Genomic DNA, 27503 nt, shown 5'->3' with positions numbered 1-27503 from the left:
TAAGATGGAAGCTTGTTTAGAAGACCTTTATGCCAAACACGATCAAAAGCCTTTGAGATGTCAAGAGCAACTGCTTGTGTTTCACCGAATTTTTCCATTGAATTAGTCCATAAATGGGTAACATAAGCTAGAATATCACCAGTGGATCGACACTGATGGAATCCATACTGGCGATCGTTAATCAGACAGAAGGTTTCTAGGTAGTTTAAGAGTTGGCAGTTAATTGATTTCTCCATTACTTTAGAAGAGTAGAAGTAATTGCAATAGGATCATAATTGGATGGGACATCCAATTATGATCCTATTTAATATTTTTAGGAACTGGCTGGATATGGGCAAATTTCCAAGCAGAAGGAAAAGCACCCTTGGAATAAGAAAGTGAAAAAAGTCGGAAAAGAATAGGAGTAAGTTCAGGAGCAAACTTTGGACACAATGGTGGATGTGGGGTAGCACACCATCTTGCATGAATATGGTATCCTGAAGGCATCCACGTTGTTGCAGCTCGGGTTTTGCGAAATTTGCCAACATTTTATAATATCGCTATCCAGTGATGGAACAGGTGTGGGGTCCAGTCAGTTTTACCTGTTCAAAAAAAATATGGCCTAATCATGAATGTTGTCGTAAATTCAAACCACGCTTTCACTTTTAGAGAATGCTATGGGACCTCTTGGATAACTCGAGGGTTTTCTGTTGCTCAAATGCAACAGTTGTGCGTATTCACTGCCCATTTAAGCAGAAGTGGGCTTCATCACTCCAAAGGATGTTCTATAGCCAAGTGATATCCACTGTCATTCGCAACAGAAACTGAAGTGCATATGTGAAATGAATATCTACATCACCATGCTTTAGCTGCTATAGCATGTGCATCTTGTAAGGATAGTACCGCAACAACTGATGCATTAGTAGCCTTACATAGTGTGCATAGTGTTAGGGTCAGGCGCCACCTGTGGTTTCTCACATCTGCGCCATATGTACACTGTGAAGAAATACAGAACACTGTAAATGCCAGAAAAAGTGTAGTGTGTTGAATGTGTAGTTTTGTGTTGGGTTCTGTTGTGTGTCCTGGCATTAGGCTGCAGGGCCCCTGGTGGAACCCCATGTTGCCCGCACACACCACTAGGAGGTAGCCAGGCTGCCCATTATTCTCTGGCAGGTCTCCGTCAGGGTCGCCTGAGCTTCCTGAATGGAGACCAATTACAAAATAATAATAATAAAATAATAATAATAAGAAGAAGAAGAAGAAATAAATAAATAAATAATAAAATAAAAAATAATAATAATAATAAATAAAAAAATAAAAATAAATAAAAAATAAATAAATAAATAAAAAATAATAATAATAAATAAATAAATAAAAATAAATAAAAAAATAAGTAAATAAATAATAAAAATAAATAAAAAATAAGGTAGAGTGCAGCAGTACAGGGTGTACGGAAGAAGATGGGGATGAAAGTAAGAGTAAGGGGATGTAGGTAAGGGCATCCCGTAAATTGACAGTGGAGCATATGCCCCACCAGGAGAAAAGGGGGAGGGGATAACTCCAGAAGGGTAGAAAAAACCACTCAGCGAGAGTGCTGAGTGTGACATGTTTTGCGGTGGAAGTGGTCAAGACCACTGGAGCCTACAAACCATATGGAAAGTTAGCAGGTAATCCTACTTTGGATGTTCCAGGGTTAGCAAGTCAATGCTGGTAAAACAGTCAAGTACAGATTTTTTATTTCAAGTTTGAGTAAGTCCTTTACAGGTTTCTATCCCTGGCTTGAGTTGGTTGTAGAGTCCTGCGCCTAGAAAAGAGGTTCTGTGCATACTCCGTTAGTGATTTATAATATTGTTCTTCAGAAATTAGCAGGTGCTCCTGTCCTTGAGGTATGTGTTGTAGCCTGGTGTACAGTGTTCCTCGAAGATCGTTATAAATTGGGCAGTTATAAAGAAGATGGTCCCAATCTTCAATTTCTCCACATGTACAGTAGTAGCCTTACAGTGGAATACGGCATGTCCACTTAATGAGAAACAGCTGGCACACTTGTGCTACCACATGGAGATTGACTTGATAAATCCACAACAGCCATAGCCACATCTTCACCACGACAGGAGTCCACTCGTTTTCTACCTGGTTGAAGTCTAAGATGTCCTGTCACTTCAAATTTCACAGTCATTTTGCAGACAGCACAAACAGTCATAGGTCCACGCTTTATGCGCTTCTGATGCCAGAATTCTCTGATAGCCGCAGCTGCATTGTTGCTGTTTTGATAGTACAGCTTCACTAATAGCGTTGTTGGCATTGCTGCTGTAGTGCAGGCAAACATCTACAGTATGATTTTGAAGAGACTGCTTTGCTTTTATACAATACAATGGCACTGTGGCAATAACTAACAATTATGCAAATAATGTAAGTTATTTGCATAATCATAACTAAGATAGTTACACACCATACAGTGACAAATTTTGTAGCTAATTTTTTTTTTCCAATAAATGGCAAGCGCATTCTTTATTGTACCTGTTATCCAAATTTCTCTTCAGTATGAGCCTTAGAACTCGCTCCAGAGTCCTCTGCATAGGGATACTTTAATGTTAACAACCCTGTACATGCCAAACGTTAGGTCAAAACAAAAGGAAATAAATAAATAATGTAAATTTTGAGTAATTTAGATTAAATAATGAAAATGGAAGTAAAAAAGGGGGGAAATATTATGTAGTAGGCATGCAGTTTACAGTTGACACTACAGAGAATGGATATGCAATTACAGAAAAATCGTATACAATAAATGAAGAACTCACTGCAAACATCAATGGTACAGGCATGAAAAAGAAAGCAAAACTGGAAATGGCTTAATATATATACAGTGTGGACTAGTGACTGCTAGTAATAAAAAAAAAATGAGAAATTAAATTTGTGATAAACACAACTCAGCATAGATAAGAAAGTATAATAATATACTTTCTTATATTAATAATATATCTTAGGTGCCTGCGCAGCTAGGTGGGCAGGAGCAGTAGTGCGTAGCACACGCTTCTTGATTAGACCGGGGTTTGAGCCCATGACCACCAAATACAGAGGATGCGGAAGGTCAGGGAATGACCACTGCATATCCCCAGCCCGGATAAAAGGTGAGGGTTGGTGTCAGGAAGGGCATCCAGCCGTAAAAATTGCATGCCAAAACAATAAAAATGCTGACCCCATATATAATAGGAAAAAGCGAGGACAAAAAAAAAAAATCAATAAAATAATAATAATATAGATAAGAAAGTATGTATATATATAGTATAATAATGTAATATATATATAATAATAAGTGTGAGTATATATATATATATATATACATATATTTTTCCTATTAGGTACTATTCCACCTCTCCTGAGTATTGAAGATAGACGACCAGCCTTTTACAAAAGCCTGAGTATAATGGTGCCTAGTGCATGCGCTGTTGTAGTTTTGATTGTGATCTTAATTGTAGCATGTGTTGTAGTAAGAAAACGTAGGCAAACAGATAATATGCCAAGAAGAGGTAATATTTGTTTAGTTTTGGCAGTACATATTTAAAAATACATCATTAATTTTCACATGAATATGTGGTTTTGTGTCTCATGCTTATTCTTTTTTAATATCATAGTACATTTTAAAAATCTGTGTGATAATTTCAGTAATGATTTTTTAACATAAAAATGTGAATTTCAGAAATAGTATGCAAAATACAGCAGATCCTGCTCAAGATGTTATCCTACCTAAGAAGTTCAAATTGTCAGGTCCTGAAAAATGTTGCATATGTCTGTTTAAGAGGGTTTCTTCTTTAAGAAATTCATTTTAGTCATCATATGATTGGCCTTTTACCTGGCTAATATGTTTAACTGAAGTTCACATCAGTTGCTGCCATACTGCCAGGCTTTCTAAGCCAGGCTACTACATTATCTTATCTGGAGTGACTAATTTATTAGTTGTTATTATTTGGGAATTTTTGGTGTATACTGTTTTAATTGTAGTGTTTCAGTTTACATGGTATGCTACTCCCATGTTTATTGTGTATTACGTTTGTACAAGAGAGAGAGAGAGAGAGAGTGTGCGTGTGTGTGTGTGTGTGTGTTTGTGTGTGTTCATGGGCCAATATGCATGTTGTTTGTTTGTTATTTGGTTGTTTTTGGAGCATTAGCAACTAAGGCCATATTGCTCTGGGAATATGCAGTGGTCATTCCCTGACCTTTCCGCATCCTCCGTATTTGGTAGTGACGGGTTCGAACCCCGGTCTAATCAAGAAACGTGTGCTACGCACTGTTGCTCCTTCCCACCTGGCTACGGAGGCGCCTATGCATGTTGTGCAGGCTGGAAAACTTGTGTTAACACATTGAGGAAACCCTGTTCCCTTTGGCTGAAATCAGTTTTTATGTTTTTGGAATATTTGATGCATCAGCTACTCAGAACTGATTTACATGTTGTGTAAGTTATTTAAAAAAAGCAATAATTCATGGGGGACTCTATTCTGTCCAGTAGAAAGGCAAAACTCTATTCCGTTCACACATACTTATGGATTACAGCTGAACATATCGTTTTCCAATGCTGGACTCACAAACCAACTTGTCTTAAAAAACGTTTTTCATGTAAGGTATGACTCCATCACATAGAACACCGTCTGGACCTTTTTTGTTGTATTTAGGCTAAATTTTTAATTTGGTGTTAAATCAAAAATTTAACACCGGATTGAGATATTACCACTTACATTTTACAATCTCTAAACTGAAATTTTGTTTGATCAACTGCTTTTTTCCTCAGTGAGAAAGTTGCAGCAGCAGCAGAAAGCCATAAGAAGTTGAAACGAGCTATTGGTGACAATGCTTTAGGCCAGACACAGACCTACTACTGGTTTAACCGTTTTAAAATGGTTGAATGTCGGTTGATGCTGACGATCGCTCTGGGCATCCATCATCGAGCACCACCCTGGAAAATGTCTCAAAATTCAATGCAAAGATCTACTGTGACGTTCAGAGAAGCGGCACACAAAGAACTGGGTCCTTCATTGTGACACCATCTCTCGCTGTGGCACAGTTTTTGGCATCCAACAACATGACAATCGTCCCCACCCCCTTATTTTCCGGACAGCCCCCGTGACTTCTTCCTTGGAACATGAATGAAAATCAAGCTGAAGGGGTAAAGATTTTACAGTGTAGAGGATATCCAAACCAAATTGCAGGCGGTGCTGAACACTATGATGAAGAAGGACTTTCAGGACGCATTCAAATCATGGGAGAAGTGCTGAGATCGGTGTTTCCGCTCTCAAGGGAATTACTTTGAAGGTGATGGTGGCAAATAAGACCCAGGGCGAGTCTAATTTATTTTAAAAATATATTTTAGGAACTTTTGGGTAGCACCTCATACTTAGGACTTTTGAGGGAGGGGCAAAAGAGTGCATTGCAACATTAAGGTTAATGATGAGGACATGTCTAAACTCAGAAGAAGTTCCCTTGGATGAGAAAAGTGCCAAGTTCCTGGAAAATTGTAAAACAATACATAAAGCAGTTCTAAGAGTGAAGTCAGTGACTACCAACCAGTCAGTCTGACTTCAGCAGTAGGGAAAAAAATAATGATTCTATCAAAATAGCTTACTAGGTAAGCTATTTTGATAGAATCACTCATGAGAGTTGGATGCAGAAAATAATTTCTACATTATTTACTTGGATTTCAGCAAAGCATTTGATTGAGTACCTTGTAGGTTAACGTTATAGATGTTACTCTATAAGCTGGAACATGTCGAAATCAAAGGAAAAACACTCAGATGAATCACAAAGGGTTGTGATTAATAGTTACTCTTCAGATTGAGCCAATGTAAGGAGTGGAATCCCCCTCAAGATCACTACTGGACCATTGTTGTTTTTAATTTTCTTAATTGACATTGATAAAGAGGGCTTAATGTCAAAATTGGCATATGATGTCAAGATTGGTAGACTAGTTATTATTATTATTATTATTATTATTATTAGCCACATGGTACAAGGAAGCCTGAGGCTTATGCTGCACCAGCCAAAAAAAAAAAAAAAAAAAAATTCCCGAGTTACCCTGTGAGAGAGAGAGAGAGAGGGGAATCACCAAGAAAGAGAAGAATGATGATATCCAGCTCAGGACCCTGGGTTTGCCAAGCCCATACTCACCAGATGTGAGCCCCCATTGTTATTGCTACGGAGTCAGTGACAAAGGACATGTTGGAGAGAGTATGGGAGGAATTCGAATATCATCTCAACGTTGCTCATGTAACAATGGAAAGTCACACAGAACACTTATAAGGTGAGAGACAAAACTAGGACAGTTTTTCTTTTGGATGATGTATCATAATCACTCTGTATTTGTAAACTTCAAAAATATAGTCATTTGAAATAACCCTGTATATATATATCTAGTCCTTCCTTAAATTTAGATCTGTCTTTCAGCTCTTAAGATTATTTGGGAGTTCCAGCAACAGAAATATTTTAAAAGAAACCATTTTTCTTGTAAAATATTTCCCCGACATCACGTTACAATATATCTTGAGATATACTGTGATCTTAAAGAGATAATACTTTACTTACTGCTGAAAGTATTTTATTTATACTGAAAAAAAAAAAAAATTCACTAGATAAAGAAAAATTAAAATAAATAAAACAGCTATAGGTATATAATGTCTTTTTATTATTTCACAAAATAACCATAAATAATAAAAAAATAATAATAAAATAAAATTAAATATTACCCTTCAGAAAGTTTGTACATGCGTAAAGTGACTATTGTCTTCACCATGTAAGCCTGGCTGTCCACATTCACCAACCCAACTCCTAGTTAGTTAATAATTCAGGAAGAAGCGATTCTTCGGGGTGACTTAAATAGATTTCAAAGGTGGTTACAAAAGTGGCAGCTAAGTTTTAATACAGCAAAATGCAGTGCCTTACACCATTTGGGGAGTAGCAACTCTAAAATAACTAATACACTTGGTGGAGTTGAATCAAAAACAGGAGAGGAAGAAACAGATTTGGAAGTTATGATTCAGTTCAGGCATGAAGTTCTCAGAGCAGCATAGAGTGGCCAAAACTAAGGCCAGTGGTGCCTTATTGATGATTTATAATACATTTGCTGTAGAGATAAGGACATCATAGTTCCACTATATAAAGAAATTGTGAGATGGCACTTGGAATACTGTGTTCAAGCATGGGAGACTGCACTTAAAGAAAGACATCAAGCTTCTCAAAAGGGCATTCGTATGACAAAAAGTTTTTCATTGTGTGGGGTGCACAGTTTGGTAAGTAGGTACCTTAGAAGAAATCTGACTGAAGTATATAACGATAGGAGGGAGTATATGATGAGAGCCTTGTCGATCAATTCGGCCCTGGAAAGATTGTGCAAGGCTCAAGGGGTAGAATTTTTTTCAGCCTGGACTATACTTGTTAACAGGAGAGATTGCTTCTACAGGGATGGGATACACTTAAATAGAAAGGGTGCAAGAATATTTGCTGATGCTATCGAGGCAGTGTTAGGTGGGTCGGAAAACTGCTAGCTTGGGGGGAGACAAAGACCAATAGATTGACAGTAGCCACTGGCAGAAGTGAAAGAGATTCTTGCACTGCTTCTATTAGAATGAGCAGAAGCCTGAAAAACAAGATGCATGGTATTTCAGAGACTGCTGGGAGCCATTGCGGTACAAGTAAATAAATGGGTTGTGTTAGGGTAGCTAAGAATAGAAACAGGTGCAGGTATACTTGCGTGTACACCAATGCTAGGAGTTTAGTAAATAAATTTGATGAATTTGAGGTATTGCTCAAAACATCAAAGGCAGATATTGTTGGGATATCAGAGACGTGGTGTCACACAGATATAAGGAATGCAGAACTGCAATTTGGGGAGTACAACGTCTACAGAAAGGATAGACAGGATAGGAAGGGGGGAGGGGTTATGCTATTAGTTAAGAAACACATAAAAACCAAGGAAGTGAAGCCAGTCGACATCGCCGGACAGTGCAGTGTTGAGTCAGTTTGGTGTGACATAAGCATTGGGAGATCAAAATTGAGAGTAGGAGTGTGCTATAGGCCTAATGACTCTGATGAGTATAATAAGGAACTGTACAGGGAAATAGAGTGGGCCAGTAAATCAGTGAGTCTTATAATGGGAGATTTTAATTTCCCAGATATTGACTGGAATTTGGGGGCTGGTTACTCACACACTAGCAGGGCTTTTGTGGATTTATTGGATGATTGTTTTCTACATCAGCATGTTCGGGAGGCAACTAGAGGGAGTAATACTCTTGATTTGATTATCAGCAGTGATTCTTCATGCATTAAGAATCTGCAGATAAATGAACCACTAGGTGGCAGTGATCACAGTGTGCTGAAGTGGGATTTACTCAAAGAGGTAACTACCATTAGGGGTAAAGGGAAGGGTTATTGCTTCCATAAAGGCGACTACGATGGACTGAGACAGTATTTAAATTCTATACAGTGGGACCAACTGATGATGTTACCAACAGCAAATTCAAAATGGGAAGCATTCAAAGAACATATCTTGGAAGCTACTAGGCTTTACATACCAACTAAGAAATATTGTTCAAGGTTTAGGCCAAAATGGATGTCAGATGAACTAATGAGGCATATGGCAGAGAAGAAAAATGCATGGGATACTTACAAATTAACATATGACACAGAAGCCTATGATAGATACAAGTTGATATGCAACCAAGTTACAAAGGAGGTTAGGCAGGCGAAGGCAGATTACGAGAAATCCTTGGCAAGGGATGCAAAGAAAAACAGCAAAGAGTTCTTTACTTATGTAAACTCTAGAAGGAAGGGGATGAATCAGATTGGTCCACTTGATATTGATGGGTCAACTGTTGATGATCCTGCTCAGGTAGCTAACACACTAAATGAATATTTTGCATCGACATTCACACATGAGGAGTTATTCAGCAAGGGGAATGCCAGAGGTGTATTCAACTCTAGCAGTAAGCTACAGAATCTTGAAATAACTAGGAGTAAAGTGGAGGAGAAACTGTTGAAGATAAACACAAGAAAGGCACCCGGGGTGGATGGGATCTATCCAGTTATATTAAAGGAGGCAGCAAAGGAAGTAAGCAAACCCTTAGCCATAATTATGAGAGCTTCCTTGGACTCAGGGGAGGTACCCATAGACTGGAAATGTGCAAATGTGACCCCAATTCACAAAGGAGGATCAAAGGCTGACACAAGTAATTATAGACCTGTGAGCTTAACTTCTGTTCCAGGAAAATTAATGGAGGCACTGGTTAAAGAAGCACTGCAGGATCATTTAGACAAGACTTCAGTTATAGCTCAGACACAGCATGGTTTTGTTAAGGGGAAGTCTTGCCTGACCAACTTGATTGGATACTATGATGCAGTCACAAAAGAACTGGATGCAGGGAATAACTTTGATATTATATACTTGGATCTTAGAAAGGCTTTTGATACTGTTGCACATGGAAGACTGCTACACAAATTGGAGCAGTGTGACATTGGAGGCAAATTGCTGCTATGGATAAAGGGGTGGTTGAGGGGGAGAAGACAGAGAGTGGTAATCAGTGGACACTGCTCATCGTGGACTAATGTTATTAGTGGAGTCCCTCAGGGCTCAGTGTTGGGTCCATTATTGTTTTCTGTATTTATAAATGATATTGATGATGGTATATCAAGCTTAATGTCCAAGTTTGCAGATGATACAAAGGTTGGCAGGGTTGTCAAGGACACTACTGACACTATGCTGCTGCAACAGGATCTGGAAAGGTTGAGCAGATGGGCTGAGAGGTGGCAAATGAAGTTTAACATTGACAAATGTAAAGTACTACACATGGGAAACAGCAACCCCAGAGCAACGTATCAACTCTGTGGTACTACACTGACAGTGGTAGAGAATGAAAGGGACTTGGGGGTGGTTGTGCAGGCAGATATGAAGTTCTCTGAGCAGTGCAGACGGGCTGCAAGAGTAGCTCATGGAGTATTGTCAATGATATACAGGAATTTTTCCAGCAGGGATAAGGAGGTGATTATTCCATTGTATAAGGCAATGGTTAGGCCACACCTAGAGTACTGTATACAGGTCTGGAGGCCTCATTTCAAGAAGGGTGTAGAGCTGCTGGAACGAATACAGAGAAGGGCAACAAGATTAGCGAATGGAACAAAGGGGTGCTCTTACGAAGAAAGGCTTAAGTTTTGCAAATTACAGTGTCTGGAGACTAGGCACCAGTGAGGTGATCTGATAGAGGTGTATAAAGCCTTGAATGGTTTAAGCATGCTCAATGCTGATGGGATTCTTCCTCTAGCTCAGAAAAATCATCTGAGAGGGCATAAATTCAAATTGAGGAAAGACAGATGTAGGATAGACGTGCGGAAATTTGCCTTTAGCCAGCGGCTGGGTGGTTGGTTGGTGGAACAGACTTCCATCCCTTGTGGTGGAGGTCGATAGCCTAAATAAGTTTAAGGCTCAGCTGGACAGGTATTTTGAACGAACAGAGGGGTGAAGTGGAAGTGGGTTTTTTTTTTTTTTTTTTGGCTGATGCTGCATAAGTTTGCTTTCTTGCATCAAATGCCTCTACTAATGCTAACTCTCTGGGGGGAGGGAGAGCACTTAAAGGAAGACATCAAGCTTCTCAAAAGGGCATTCATATGACAAAAGATTTTCATTGTGTGGGGTACACAGTTTGGTAACTAGGTACCTTAGAAGAAATCTGACTGAAGTATATAACTCTCTGGGGGGGGGGGAGAAGTAAATGAATGAGGGTGAAATTTTCACTGTAATAAAATGATTCCAAATCTAGTGGCAATAAATTCAAATTATGAGGAAAGAGGTTTAGACTGGAATGTAAGACATTTTCTTTTAGCTAGCAACTTGTTGATTATTGAAATAAATTGTTTCCATGGGTTATTGAGGTTGACAGCTGGGGAGATTCAAAAGTCAATTGGATAGGTACCTGCACAGTTAGGGAGTTAAATAGGTAGTTTTTTTATTATTTATTTATTATTTTTATTTTATTTTTTGGCTGGTGTAGCCAAAAAAAAAAATAAAAAAAATAAAGGGTAGAGAAGAACAACAAGCTTTCAATAACACAAAAGGGTACTCTTACCAAGAAAAACTCTACACCTGTGAGGAAACTTCATTGAAGTTTAAGGTTTTAAATGGATTGAATAAATTAACTGCTGATGGTATCCTTACCCTTCTCAAACAACAGTAAGGAGATATAAACTTAAATTGAAAAAGGATGGTTGCAGTATATATATGTGAAAATTTGCTTTCATCCAGAGAGTAACTGATCATTGGAACAAACTTCCATTCTGGTATTGAGGAACTGGGTAGTTTGATAATAAATTTAAAGAAGAAATTAGAAAATTATTAGAGAAAAATTATTAAAGGAAATGGATAGATAAGGTGGGTAGTTTTTTTTTTTTTTTTGCCTAATACAATATAAGCTTTCTTCCTTGCATCATTTACCATAACCAGTGCTAAATATAATACTAATAAATTAGATAGTATGAACCAGAGCTGTAATGCTCAATACATTCTACATTGATATCAATATTTGTAAAATAATAAGAGAAGTTTACCTCAATATAGTACATAGAACAGTTCCATATGATACTCTCCAGAAATTAAAACGGGAAAATCGAAAAACTTACATTAGAGTAACAAATAGTTTAAAAAATAAAAATCGATTAACACAATAAAACTCAATTTAACACAATTAAAAATCAATTTAATGCAATTAAAAAATAAGAAAAATTAATTAAAAGAATTTAACGAAAAAAATTGCAAAACGATTTGCCTTCCTGAAGCTGACAACGCTTTTTGACCATATGTCATGATCACAGGAATGAAAATTACCTAATAGGGGTGAGTATGAAACTTAAATAAGGATTATTTGTCATCACGCATGCACGTAAAAGCCCACGAATCAGAGATGAGATATGGCTGACGAACATTAACAGAATTTTCGTGTAATTTAATTTCTACGGTTTCTGCAATTAATAGTTGCATATAATTACGTTGGACACTAAGTATTTGGCCTTGTTAAATAAAAAAGTATGCTTTTCGTTAACAGCGTGAAAGGCTAATTCTGATGCTGCTGAACGAGAAGCATGAACAGAGGCCGTAATGTTGATTAACATTAATATTCAAAGGAAAACGCATCAAACCCTGATAAGACGAGTTGCAATCACTGCAAGAAATGTTGTCCAGGTTGTTAATTTGTGTTGCGAACAAGGAAAGGACTGAGTGATTGTTCAGTATAGTGGGTAATTTCCGTATTGGTCTGGCCACAATTTTAAATTCGGTATTTAAAATTGTTTTAAAGAATCTGTTAAGTTGTTTGTGTGCCATTGTTCAACATATGGGACAGAAATAAAGTATTTTTTGATATTACTATTGTTGGTTGGTGTAGTATTTTGTATCCTATCCTTAGCTTGTACCCTAATTCGGTTTATTGTAGCAAGGGGATAACCCCTGTTTAAGAATCTGCTGGTTAATATTTGTATTTCTGAGCCCAAAGCAGATTCCATCATTGAATATTTGTAGGCATTTAGAAATTGATTAAAGATAATCGATCTTTTGTAGGTGAACGGGTGATATCTGTTATAATGTAGAAGCATACCGGTGTTTGTAGGTTTTCGAGAGATGTTAAATTGGATTTTATTTGAGTCCCGAGTAAGTGTGAAATTTAGAAAATTTAATGATTTTGTATCCATATCCTCCCTTTCCAATGTAAATTTGAGCCTAGAATGAATATTATTAAACGAAAATGAATATTATCAAATGTAAAATGTCTTGGATACTACTACTATCAGTAATAACTAGAACATCGTCTAAATACTTCCCATTGTATGTGATACGGGGTTGAAACGACATCAAATGTATATGTTCAATCGTTGAGAGATAGATCTCTGATATTAAGCCACTCAGGCTCAATCCCATTGGCAAACCAAAAATTTGTTTGTACACTTTGTCTCTAAAGGTGATATAGTTAACCTCAACTAACAGTTTAATTAAGTGAAAAATTTCCTTAATAGGTAAACTTCTCTTATTATTTTACAAATACTAATAAATGCATAAAAGTTTAAAAAATACATACATTAGAAATCACTGTGTAAAAAAAGATTATAGCAGTAAGCTGTTATGTAATGATTATTAATTACATAATGGGATCTCAAAGGACATTCTGGGAAACTGCAGCATACAGTCAGTCCTCGTATAGCACGATAGTTGTGTTCCTGGAAACCCTCATGCAAGGAAAAATCGTGCAATATAAACAACAGGCCCTGTGGGAAAAATAGGGTTAGGTGCCGACCACCCAAGATTGAACATACATTTGTAACCAAAACATTACCAAACACAATAATCGTAATAAAATACTAACGTATTTTATTACGACTATTACATAATAAAATATTGCTAATGCTTTTGCTTCTATCGTAAGCAAACTTGTTTTTTGTTTGATTTTCTATCCAAACAGATGACAGCCATTCCATCTCTTCCAATTCTTTGTGTCTTAATCTAATGGATTTTAATTACACTTTAAGTTGTTCCTGCTATGAAAGTTGTTTTTATTTTCTCTGCATTCTTTCTAATTCTTGGCGTTGCCTCATTCAGGCCTGTAGCACATGCAATATCACATGGTCTTTCATTTCACTCAAAACGTTTCACAATTTCATATTTTTTTCTCTTTCAACAGAGGCAGACTGGCCATAAGCCTTACTGGGAAAACCCTGGTGGGCCCGAGGCCGGTGTGATTTTGGCCATAAACGCTAGTATGAGGCCACTACAAATTTTCCCGGGTAAGAATTTTTGACCCAGTCCGCCTCTGTTTATCGATATTGCTTTTCTTTTTCTCTCTGAATCTGTAGTGTCTTCACCAACCTTTTAAGTATTTTACTTGTTTTTAGGGAATAAAGCACAATTACAAAATGAGGAGGCACACTTAATACACATAAACAAAGCTGTGAGTGTGTAGCAACTGAATAAACAACACCATAAAGGCAAGAGACAACTCTATTAACACCTCACTAGCTCACATTTTACTAAAGCACATTTCTGGGAGTTACTACCATAAAACAATAAAAACAATTTCCAGTTGTGTTCCTGCTAGTGGAATCTGTTATAAACGGGTAGTAAACTCGATCTAATTGCATTTGCGATAATACCGATAGCTGGAATTGTGTGGGTTTTTACGCTATTATGGTGAAATGTGTTTGCCCTTCACTGATATAAAAAACATAAATACATTTTCAGAATCTTCTCTTCATTCCTATTGTGTTGCGTTCAGTTGGGGTGATTCCACGTCCAGCTGCCATTTCTTGTAAACACAAAGGCGAATCGTGCATAAGCGAATTCGGTTCATGTTATATACGATATGGTTCCCCTATTTATAAATCGTGTATGATCGAATTCGTGTAGTGTAAACACGTGTTATATGAGAAGTGACCGTACTAAAATTAAAAACAAAAAAACATAGTATCTCAAAAAAAGAAATAGAGTTTGTTGTGATTAATAAGAATAACACAGAAGAGCTGCAGAATTCTGTTTGCTCAGAAATGTATAACTGACAGCAAAAGGTTGAGAAACACTGAATTATAAATTTAAAGATGTTTCCCACTTAACCATATGAATGTAAGACTGGTGGAAGAACTTGAAATAAAAAAAATTTAAAAAGCTTCATGCCTAAGTAAACTAAAGCTATTCAAGACATTTTTCTTTTTAAGTGGCACCATGGTCCTTGAGGTTGTCACAGACATTCCCTCAGATATGCCAGACAAGCTGTACTTGCTACCTAGGAGTCTAAAACGCTGATGAAACTGATATTCAGGTGACACTGAAGTCAAGTGGACCCAATTTCGGCAAAGTTTGGATGGTCTTTGACAGCCAAATCCTCTGCTTGCACTTTCACGATGGTGGGACTGTTAGTAATCCTGGATATAACCTCCATGCACAAGTACATAGTGTGTGACCACCCAGGTGTGAACCTACGTAAGCAGGGGTCGAGGTGTGGCACCCACACCAAATGGAGAAATGCCGCTCCTCTATGTTACCAGGCAGTACTCGATGGTAGATGACTCTCATCAACCGGTGCAATACCACCACTTTGCTTATTGGAGGCTTGAAGTGGAGGAACCCATGTTTAGTCCCTAGAACTAAGTTCCGGTCAACCCTTCCCTATCTCTTCCATCATGCAGTATGACTGATAACTTTTGAGGTTATGATGAACATCGTGGTGAGATCCAATATTCCTTACATTTCAAGGGCACAGCTCTAAAACAGTGTTCGCAGGCTGGCTGCTAGTTAGTATACCGGACTGAACCTATTGGGATCAGTAGGATCCGCTAGTGTATAATCTTACTACCTCTACTCTGCCAGATAGTGACTGGAGGGAGTCCGAGTTGTGTTTCATTACATGCTGTATGAAGTAATTTCATTACTGCTGTAATTTCATTACTTCATACAGCATGTCCCACCCACTTTTTCTTACTATTGAATACACCATGAATTGTCAAACTAATAGAGCAAGCTTATCTGTGAAAAGATCTAAACCTCTCAAGCACTTCCTAATTCATTTCACAAATATACGTGGTCTTAATTCTAATCTCAGCGATGGCCATTTCCACTAGCAGTCTGCCAAACCCCATGTACTTTTACTGACAGAATCTCAGTTATCAGTTAATTCAACTACTGCTCACCTCAGATGCCCAAATTATTCACTGTATGATTCCTTTCGCTTCAAAGGTGGTACTTGTGCATATGTCCATTCTGATATTCCCTGTCAGAGACCTGGCAATTTGGAATCTCCTCTCTTTGATCTTCTCTGGCTTAAAATCTCTCTACCTCATTGTGTCAGATTCATCTGCTGTCTCTACTGATCTCCTAACTCCACTAATCACTTGGGGCTCTTTGACTTCCTCTCTTTGCAACTTGACTTTCTCCAGTCCAACTTTTCTAACAGTGAGGCAATTTTCCTTGGTGATTTTAATGTTCACAACTCCAGCTGGCTTCCATTTTCTAGTCACACCGACCTAGCTGGTCGAGATGCTGAGGCTTTTGCAGTTACTAATGACCTTGCACAGATTGTTTATTTACCTACAAGAATACTGGAAATCCTAATCATAGAGCCGACACGCTTGATCTTTTTCTCACAAACAACCCTTCTAAGTACACGGTCGAAGTGAGAGGTCCTTTAGGCACTTCAGATCACAACTTGGTGATTGTCTCTTCTCTAATGGAGCCTTTATCTCATGGCTATTCACAACCTCGTGTTGTTTGGCATTACAAGAATGCAAAACGGGATGACCTGCGAGATTTCTTTTCTTCTTTTCCTTGGTCGGATTACTGTTTCAAAACTTCTGATGTCAACGTTTGCTCAGATCGTGTCAGTGAAATTATTCTTGCAGGAATGGAATCCTTTATCCCACACTCCACTTTAAAATCTCGTCCTTTATCTAAACCTTGGTTTTCCAATAAATGTGCTAAGGCTGTTCAAGAGAAGAATGTTGCATATCGTAATTGGCTTGTTTCTAATTCTTCAGTTTCATTTTCTGCCTATACCAAAGCTCGCAACAATTGTAAAGCAATTATTAATCAGTCCAAACTAGAGTTCAAACAGGCTAAGAGTAGAAAACTTGCTTCTTGTCCTAATGGTAGTCGAGCATTCTGGTCTCTAGCCAAAGCCATTGGCCGCAACTTTTGCCCATCTCTGCTCCCACCTCTGTCCAAACCAGATGGTTCTGTTGTCTCTTCAGCCAAGGATAAAGCTGACCTGCTAGCATCCCATTTTTCTTCCAACTCATGTATTAATGATCTTGGTAAAACACCTCCCACCATTCCCCACATGTTCCATTCAATGCCTCCTGTGGCCTTCCGTCAAAAGGATGTCAGAAGGATTTTGACGAATCTTGATGCTAAGAAAGCTCCAGGTCCCGATGGTATTTCCCCACTGTTCTCAAAACCTGTGCTCCTGAACTTACTCCTATTCTTTGTTGCCTTTTTTCACTTTCCTATTCCAAAGGCGTTTTTCCTTCTGCTTAGAAATTTGCTCATATCCAGCCAGTTCCTAAAAAGGGTGACAAATCCCTCCCATCCAATTATCGTCCCATTGCAATTACTTCTACTCTTTCTAAAGTAATGGAGAAATCAATTAACCGCCAACTCTTAAACTACCTGGAAACCTTCCATCTGATCAACGATCACCAGTATGGATTCCATCAGTGTCGATCCACTGGTGATATTCTGGTTTATGTTACCCATTTATGGACTAATTCAATGGAAAGGTTTGGTGAAACACATGTAGTTGCTCTTGACATCTCCAAGGCTTTCGATCGTGTTTGGCATAAAGGTCTTCTAAACAAGCTTCCATCTTATGGTTTGCCGAATGTTTTTAGTAATTGGTTATCCAGTTTTCTCTCTGATCGCTCACTGAGGGTAGATGGCTCTCTGTCTTCTAACTTCTCCACTAATGCTGGTGTTCCCCAAGTTTCAGTTCTTTCCCCCACTCTTTTCCTCTTGTATATTAATTACCTTCTTCGATTGACTGGAAATCCTATCCATAGTTTTGCCGATGATAGCAATTGCATTCTACTTTCCATTTTGAGAAACCTTGCCCTGCTCAATCAGCTTCAACTTCTCGAAAATCTCCTACCAGTTCCTTGAATGCCGATCTTCAGGTAATTCTCCAGTGGGGCAAAGAGAACTTAGTTGATTTCAACCCTTCCAAAACTCAGTGTTGTCTTATATCTCACAAAAAGGATTCTTCTGCTCCTATGCTTATCCTTAGTGACACTCCAATTTCTAGGCAAAATGATATATCTCTTTTGGGGATTACTATGACTTCTAATATCTCTTGGCACAAGCACATTACAAATATTGCTTCCTCTGCATCTAAAAAACTTGGTTTTCTCTTTCGCTCTCAGCGTTACTTTTCTTCCAAACATCTGCTCACTCTGTATAAATTGCAAATCTGGCCTGCCATGGAATATTGTTCCCACATCTGGGGTGGTGCCCCCAAAACCCCTCTCTCTCTCTCAGGCTTCTTGATTCCATTCAGAAGAGGGCAGTTAGATTAATTAATGATTCATCTCTAACAGTGTCTCTCCACTCGCTGTCTCATAGACGTACTACATGCCTCTTCTACAGATACTTCCATGGGCACTGTTCTTCTGAATTGGCTTCTATATTTCCTGCTCCCTCTTTCAAAACAGTCTGAACATGTGCAGCCACCCAGCCAACTTCAAACTGACAGAACCAACTTTTCATCTTCCTCGTTTATTCATTCAACTGCCGTTTTCTGGAACAACCTTCCTTCACACGTATGTCCTGAAAATTACAGTCTACAGACGTTCAAGTCCATTGTGAACAAATATCTTCTTTCGTCTTCTCAACCTCTAATCCAAGCACGGTACTAAGTACTATTGGTTGTAATACCTCTCGTGTTTGGGGTTTATATAAAAAAAAAAAAGTGATCATCTTGCTTACTTTTAGGTTTAGTCCACTCATCAACATATAATTCTGAATTCTTGAGCATTTATTCCATTTTCACTTTTTTAAGCTGAAATTGGACAAGTGACACTAACATGGATGAGTTTTTATTTCAAAGCTATTTTCTTACCACTATCCATTATAAATTATCTCTATAATTACTGGTAAACACAGATAAGTTATGGCAACACCTATTTGAATAAGATTTCTATACAATCGGTGCATAAATGGATTCATGATCTGAAATAGCCCTTAAAACATATTCATAGAGCTCACACATTGAAAACGTATATTACGTATGTATTACATATGTTTTCAGAGTACTGGCTATGTATGCCAGTACTCTGAAAACATATAATGTGTGGCAATAAAATTTCCAGACTGGAGCTGTTGCGGTTATGTTTGATGCATGTAAAAATAAATGGAAGTGGTATGTTGCAGTTCAAACTTCCTCCAGAGGTTATCCAGTAGGCTGACATGTTGCAAGTAACAACCAGTTTTGCTAGTAGCATTAATGTTCCTTATCACAATTTTGCAGTGAAACAATGAAGAACCATTACCAAATTTTGCTTTAAACTGGAAAAATCTGCAACAGAAATGTATGAAATGTTAAACCTGTTTATGGTGATGAAACATTAAGTCAAAGATGGACATAAGTATGTTCACGATGATACAAAAAACATATGTCAACCTCTCAGAAATGCAGAAGTTCAGGAAATTGTAGCAAGAGATTGTTATTTGACCCCTCACAATGATGGCTAATGAGTTGGATAAGAATAAGGAGATGATTTCATCAAATTCTGCATGAAGGTTTAGAGAAAAGGAAGGTCTGTGCAAAATTTGTGCTGTACAGGCTCACAGATGAGCATAAGCAAGAAAGAGCATCACTATGCAAAGACTTCATCCAGACTTGTCAAGACAATCCTAATTCTCTCAACTGTATTGTTATTGGAGATGAGTATTAGGTGTCCAGAGACAAAGCTTCAGAGCATGCAATACAATTCAAAATCATCACCAAGGCCCAAAAAGCTTTGTTTACAGGAGACCAGGATCAAGACTATGCTGATCATGTTTTTTGACAATTGGTGTGATTTACAAAGAATTTGTGCCTGAAGGAAGGAAAGAGAGGGAGAGTGAGTGTGGCAATGCTGTGTTCTATGTACAGGTGCTTCAAAGACTACTGAAGCACATTTCCCAAGTGAGGCTGTGATTTTGAGAGAAAGGCAGCTGGTTCTTGCTGCACAACAATGTCCCCATCACATTCTGCACTTGTTGTGAAGATTTTCTGATGAAACATGCGACTGTACAGATCAACCATCTAGCACCAGGGGATTTCTTCCTCTTTCTCAAGGTGAAAACTGCCCTCAAACAAAAGAGATTTCAAGATATTGAGGACACAATGAAAAACATAACTGCTGAACTGAACATGATCTCTTTGGATGCCTTCACTGACTGTTTTCAGAAACTTTTAGAAAGGTGTAATAAGTGCATTCAATCAGGTGGTGATTACTTTGAATAAAAATAAAACCATTTTTGAGCTCCTTCACTTTGTGCTCTTTTTATTGCACCAGTTGTGGAACTTTACAGCCGCACCTGTGTATAAATACATACCCAAAAAAGGATTAAAACTGCACTAAGTATTACCATATAGATTTTACAAATTCTAAATTTAAATTTTTGTTTATCAGTTGCTTTTCATCTCAATGCAAAAGTTCTCCATCCTCAGTTTAGTCTAAAACAACATCAGTGAACCTAGACAGTTTTATATGAAGAAAAATGAAATAACACAACTGTTGCAGTGCAGAGAGACATAACACCTCATCTCTGTTCTACACAGTTAAATGCATGTTCTGAAGGGCAAACATTATATACAACTGTGTTTGGTTTTTGGTTTTTTCCTTCAAATAAAATGTTTTCTTCATTTCAAGTATATCTGTTTTTTTTTTGGCTGGTGCTATATAAGCTTGCTTTGTTGCATCATATGCCCTACTAATAAAGTAAGCTACAGAATCTTGAAATAACTGGGAGTAAAGTGGAGGAGAAACTGTTGAAGATAAACACAAGAAAGGCACCCGGGGTGGATGGGATCTATCCAGTTATATTAAAGGAGGCAGCAAAGGAAGTAAGCAAACCCTTAGCCATAATTATGAGAGCTTCCTTGGACTCAGGGGAGGTACCCATAGACTGGAAATGTGCAAATGTGACCCCAATTCACAAAGGAGGATCAAAGGCTGACACAAGTAACTATAGACCTGTGAGCTTAACTTCTGTTCCAGGAAATTTAATGGAGGCACTGGTTAAAGAAGCACTGCAGGATCATTTAGACAAGACTTCAGTTATAGCTCAGACACAGCATGGTTTTGTTAAGGGGAAGTCTTGCCTGACCAACTTGATTGGATACTATGATGCAGTCACAAAAGAACTGGATGCAGGGAATAACTTTGATATTATATACTTGGATCTTAGAAAGGCTTTTGATACTGTTGCACATGGAAGACTGCTACACAAATTGGAGCAGTGTGACATTGGAGGCAAATTGCTGCTATGGATAAAGGGGTGGTTGAGTGGGAGAAGACAGAGAGTGGTAATCAATGGACACTGCTCATCGTGGACTAATGTTATTAGTGGAGTCCCTCAGGGCTCAGTGTTGGGTCCATTATTGTTTTCTGTATTTATAAATGATATTGATGATGGTATATCAAGCTTAATGTCCAAGTTTGCAGATGATACAAAGGTTGGCAGGGTTGTCAAGGACACTACTGACACTACACTGCTGCAACAGGATCTGGAAAGGTTGAGCAGATGGGCTGAGAGGTGGCAAATGAAGTTTAACATTGACAAATGTAAAGTACTACACATGGGAAACAGCAACCCCAGAGCAACGTATCAACTCTGTGGTACTACACTGACAGTGGTAGAGAATGAAAGGGACTTGGGGGTGGTTGTGCAGGCAGATATGAAGTTCTCTGAGCAGTGCAGACGGGCTGCAAGAGTAGCTCATGGAGTATTGTCAATGATATACAGGAATTTTTCCAGCAGGGATAAGGAGGTGATTATTCCATTGTACAAGGCAATGGTCAGGCCACACCTAGAGTACTGTATACAGGTCTGAAGGCCTCATTTCAAGAAGGATGTAGAGCTGCTGGAACGAGTACAGAGAAGGGCAACAAGATTAGTGAATGGAACAAAGGGGTGCTCTTACGAAGAAAGGCTTAAGTTTTGCAAATTACAGTGTCTGGAGACTAGGCACCAGCGAGGTGATCTGATAGAGGTGTATAAAGCCTTGAATGGTTTAAGCATGCTCAATGCTGATGGGATTCTTCCTCTAGCTCAGAAAAATCACCTGAGAGGGCATAAATTCAAATTGAGGAAAGACAGATGTAGGATAGACGTGCAGAAATTTGCCTTTAGCCAGCGGGTGGTTGGTTGGTGGAACAGACTGCCATCCCTTGTGGTGGAGGTTGATAGCCTAAATAAGTTTAAGGCTCAGCTGGACAGGTATTTTGAACGAACAGAGGGGTGAAGTGGAAGTGGGTTTTTTTTTTTTTTTTTTTTTTGGCTGATGCTGCATAAGCTTGCTTTCTTGCATCAAATGCCTCTACTAATGCTAAAAAAAAAAAAAAAATGCTAATGCCAGTGCTTTGCCAACTGACCCTTTCTTTGATATTATTACAGATCAACTTGTAACTACTATAGGCTACAGTACTTTTTGTCACTCTAATCTGTCCCATGCCACCTTTTTTAATTCTGTTCAACTGGTCAACTCATTTTCTTGAATGCTTTCCATTTAGAATTTGCAGTTGGTAACATCATCAGTTGACCCCACTGAATAGAATTTAAAACTCTCTAAGACCATGGTGACCTTTACGAGAGCAAAATCCCTTCCTTTTACGCTCGACAGTAACTATATCTTTAAATAAATCCACATCACTATATTATGATCACTTAATATAAATGCTTTTAATATTAATTATTCCCCAATGGAATCATATAGAAGAATTATTCTCCTATGGAATCACATTGAAGAATACTAAATAGTGTTTATATCATTCATTATATCAATACAGTGGACAGTAGTGGCAGAATTCTCTCCCGCTTTGACTTTTGTTTTTTAAGAAATTTAAAAGACCAAATAAGAAACAATTACACCTGCTGTAGCAGATAAATACAAATAATAACTGAACTACTAATTTTGAACAAATGAATAACAAAAACCAATAATTTTTAGGAAATACAAAAGCCTATTTATAGCAGCATTCAAAATTTGCTCTCACTCCTTGCTTGCACACGTGTGGATCCCCCCCCCCCCATTAGTTAGGTTACTGATTTTTGAAAAAAACAAAAATCTGGCTTGTAAACCAACACTATTAGCATTAGCAAGGGCACATGATGCAAGAAAGCAAGCTTATATAGCATCAGCAAAAAAAAAAAAAAAAAAAAAACACACCCCTTCTCATTTCACCCATCCACTCACTCCAAATGTTTGTCTAGTTCTGCTTTGAATCTGTTTAAGCTATCAACTTCTACAATGACAGATGGAAGTTTGTTTCAGCAATCAACCACCCGCTGGCTAAAGGAAAATTTCCACACATCTATCCTACAACTGTTTTTCCTCAATTTGAATTTATGCCCTCTCAGGCGATTATTCTGAGCAAGAGGAAGAATCCCATCAGCATTGAGCATGCTCAAACCATTCAAGGCTTTATACACCTCAATCAGATCACCTTGCAGGTGCCTAGTCTCCAGACACTGTAATTTGCAAAACTTAAGCCTTTCTTCATAAAAGCAACCCTTTGTTCCATTCACTAATCTTGTTGCCCTTCTCTGTATTCATTCCAACAGCTCTACATCCTTCTTAAAATGAGGCCTCCAGACCTGTATACAGTACTCAAGGTGTGGCCTGACCATTGCCTTATACATATACTAAAACAGGTTAGTTAATGTATGCAGTGAATTGCATTTCAGGTACATTTGATTTTTTTTCTTAATTTGATTGAATTTTTTTTTTCTTTATTGTGATGAATAGAAGTGAAAAGTAAACATAGTTATCTCCTTATCAGTTAATTGCTATGATTGTAACTTTATAGACCACTCAAAAAGCTCTATAGTTTTATGTTCTCTAAACTTAGCCATTTAGTTTAATTACAACTGTATAATATTATTACTGTCTTTCTGTATACTTTTTTAAGTCTCTCTTTCTTTCTTTCTCTATATATACATGTGCTCTTATATCTTCACAAGTGACATCACATTCATGATCTTACATAATAATACATGTGAAGCATGTACGGACTGAATAAAGCTAACTAACAATACTGAATTAAAACTACATTTAATCTATGAATGTCTATTGTTTCATGCAAATTTGTATGAAAAAAGAAATAATAATTGTCAGATTTCTATTTGTCCAACTTTAATGAAATTTGGAACAGCTTGACAAACCTTTCTAAAAGAACTACATATAGAATATCATGAAAATCTGTTCACTGGGAGTTCAGTTGTCACATATGGACACACAGACATGGTGAAGACAATAGGCACTTAGTGTGTATATATGTGACATGCCCAAAAAATAATCAGTTCTTGTGTATATTATAATATACAGTGATTTTTATTAATTAGCAGATTTTGAAATTTTCAGATGTAAATTTCAGATTTCAGAGCATTGTTATAACATTGCTGTATTAAATAACACCACTAATTTATTATAATTTTTATTGTAAACTGTTTTTTAATTGATTATTGTCTGAAATTTTATTTATTGTAAATATACATAAATTTTGTTTAAAAAGAGAGTACTGTACATGTTTTGTTCACTTTAATTGTAAAAATTGAACAGACATATATCTAAAATATTTTTAAAAATTTTTTCCGAAGTTTTTATTAGTTATTGTTCAAAATGTTAAAATGGAAGACCAGTTTAAGCCTAGTGTCGATAATTATATGCACTTTGTGAGAAATATAAATTTAAAATTTCTACTTTCAACACCTTTTGAGTCATTGAGGTGCATGCTCTTAATGCTTTATGGCAGTATGTCCAGTTGTTTCTCTCTCTCTCACTGCACATCACAGAAAAATCTGGCTAACATGTGAAATTGTTGTTGAAGCCAGGTTTTCGATTGACATTTTTCTCACTGTCAGTTTTGTTTTCAAGTGAAAAATTTCCCTCACAAAATGTTTGAAGCCACTTGTAAATTGTTTTTTAAATCAGTAATATCACTAATTTCGTGCTTCCCAGCTTCCCTTGCACAGTTTCTCCTCACTGTAAAGGGTCTTTTGTCTGTAAATATCAATACAAAGAACCTGTTCAATTTGTCTGCAACATTAGCTGGGTTTATCTAAAACTTTCCCACACCCATTACACAAGGGTCCAGTCAGATTCATTCCTTTCTTTTTCTTTGTATTCCATTATGCAAAAAACTCCTTGTCTTAATTTTTGTTCTCTTAGCTTGCAATTTCATATTATCTGCTTTTTCCAGCATAACCTTTCCTGTGGTACTGTTACAGATCAACTTGTATCTGTTATGGGCTTAGTACTTTTTATTTCTCTGTAACTTTCCCATGCCATCTTTTTGTGTTCTCTTAAACTGTCTAGCTCATTATTCATTCTATCTGGTCATCCTCCTCATACTATATTTTCTTAATAGTATATATGCATTAGTGGCTTCTGTGACTATAGCTTTGAAGGTATGCCATAATTTTAATGTATTTACATATTGTGTGCTTTCTCCCCAGTTGATAGAGAGGCCATGTAGCAACTTAACCTGTTGTAATTTCCTACCCTGAAATTAAAAGCTATTCCTTTCTTTTAACAACTGCTGCCTTTCTCCTCTTCTTCCAACTTAGAATGCCATGATCAATCTCTGTTAATGGTTTCTGTATTCTCAGCCCTATGATGTCATTTGGTTCCCATGGTCCCAGTACCAATGACAATCAAAATTTTTGTTCCCTATGGTGAGTTTCCCTCCCATTGCTCCAGTCTGTTATGAACAAATTGCATAATAAGACATTCACACTTGCTTGGCCCATTCCACTTGTATATAGAGGATCTTCAAAATCCATAGTGAAACTCATGATCCTCTATTTCCAGGTGATACCTCATTTCTGTTAGCCCTGTTATGTCAGCATTAATTATCCTAACCAGGGGTTCAAATTCAGTCATTTTATTGCTGACACTCTTGCCATTACTGTATATACAATAAGACTAAGTGTTCTTGTATAGTTTAGTACCCTGACACACCTATTTAAACTTGTTTCCTTAGCATTAGCTGCCCATTCATTTGAAATGTCATTACCTTGAGGGTAGTGACAAAAGATCTTGCCATATTTCTATCCAGTTATATTAAAGGAGGCAGCAAAGGAAGTAAGCAAACCCTTGGCCATAATTATGAGAGCTTCCTTGGACTCAGGGGAGGTACCCACAGACTAGAGATGTGCAAATGTCACACCAATTCACAAAGGAGGATCAAAGGCTGACACAAGTAATTATAGACCTGTGAGTTTAACTTCTGTTCCAGGAAAATTAATGGAGGCACTAGTTAAAGAAGCACTGCAGGATCATTTAGACAAGACTTCAGCTATAGCTCGGACACAGCATTGTTTTCTTAAGGGGAAGTCTTGCCTGACCAATTTGATTGGATACTATGATGCAGTCACAAAGGAACTGGATGCAGGGAATAACTTTGATATTATATACTTGGATCTTAGAAAGGCTTTTGATACTGTTGCACATGGAAGACTGCTTCACAAATTGGAGCAGTGTGGCACTGGAGGCAAATTGCTGCTGTGGATAAAGGGGTGGCTGAGGTGGAGAAGACAGAGAGTGGTAATCAATGGACACTGCTCGCTGTGGACTAATGTTATTAGTGGAGTCCCTCAGGGCTCAGTGTTGGGTCCATTATTGTTTTCTGTATTCATAAATGATATTGATGATGGTATATCAAGCTTAATGTCGAAGTTTGCAGACGATACAAAGGTAGGCAGGGTTGTCAAGGACACTACTGACACTATGCTGCTGCAACAGGATCTGGAAAGGTTGAGCAGATGGGCTGAGAGGTGGCAAATGAAGTTTAACATTGACAAATGTAAAGTACTACACATGGGAAACAGCAACCCCAGAGCAACGTATCAACTCTGTGGTACTACACTGACAGTGGTAGAGAATGAAAGGGACCTGGGGGTGGTTGTGCAGGCAGATATGAAGTTCTCTGAGCAGTGCAAATGGGCTGCAAGAGTAGCTCATGGTGTATTGTAAATGATATATAGGAATTTTTCTAGCAGGGATAAGGAGGTGATTATTCCCTTGTATAAAGCAATGGTCAGGCCACACCTAGAGTACTGTATACAGGTCTGGAGGCCTCATTTCAAGAAGGATGTAGAGCTGCTGGAATGAGTACAGAGAAAGACAACAAGATTAGTGAATGGAACAAAGGGGTGCTCTTACGAAGAAAGGCTTAAGTTTTGCAAATTACAGTGTCTGGAGACTAGGCACAAGCAAGGTGATCTGATAGAGGTGTATAATGCCTTGAATGGTTTGAGCATGCTCAATGCTGATGGGATTCTTCCTCTCGCTCAGAATAATCACCTGAGAGGGCATAAATTCAAATTGAGGATAGACGTGCGGAAATTTGCCTTTAGCCAGCGGGTGGTTGGTTGGTGGAACAGACTTCCATCCCTTGTCGTGGAAGTTGATAGCCTAAATAAGTTTAAGGCTCAGCTGGACAGGTATTTTGAACAAACAGAGGGGTGAAGTGGAAGTGGTTTATTTATTTATTTTTTTTTTTGGCTGATGCTGCATAAGCTTGCTTTCTTGCATCAAATGCCTCTACTAATGCTAATGCTAATATTGGCTGTTGCAGCAACAAACATGAACCCTTGATGTCTGCAAGTGTAACTTTGACCTATTTCCTTTTTTTTCCTATTATTGTAATATATCTATATTACAGTCATCCCCCCCATCCAATACTATTAGGTATCCTCAGTGATATTGGCAAAATAAAATCTTGCACCACCTTTGTTCAAATGTATCCCATCTCTAAAA

General features: G+C 37.8%; 1 protein-coding gene across 1 annotated transcript in view; it reads left to right on the top strand.

Annotated features, from left to right (window-relative positions):
- The window catches only part of LOC150084394 (cell adhesion molecule Dscam1-like), a 687198-nt gene that overhangs the window by 562252 nt on the left and 97443 nt on the right, over positions 1 to 27503 (top strand). The window contains 1 exon segment of the mRNA XM_090376030.1: positions 3339 to 3506. Coding sequence (XP_090232156.1) covers positions 3339 to 3506 — 168 coding nt within the window.

This window comes from Mastigoproctus giganteus, chromosome 6 (assembly GCF_048544385.1).
Source record: "Mastigoproctus giganteus isolate SK-2022 chromosome 6, ASM4854438v1, whole genome shotgun sequence".
NCBI classification, from domain to species: domain Eukaryota; kingdom Metazoa; phylum Arthropoda; class Arachnida; order Uropygi; family Thelyphonidae; genus Mastigoproctus; species Mastigoproctus giganteus.
Note: the sequence above shows the minus strand (reverse complement) of the source record. Positions and strands in the feature narration are given on the sequence as shown.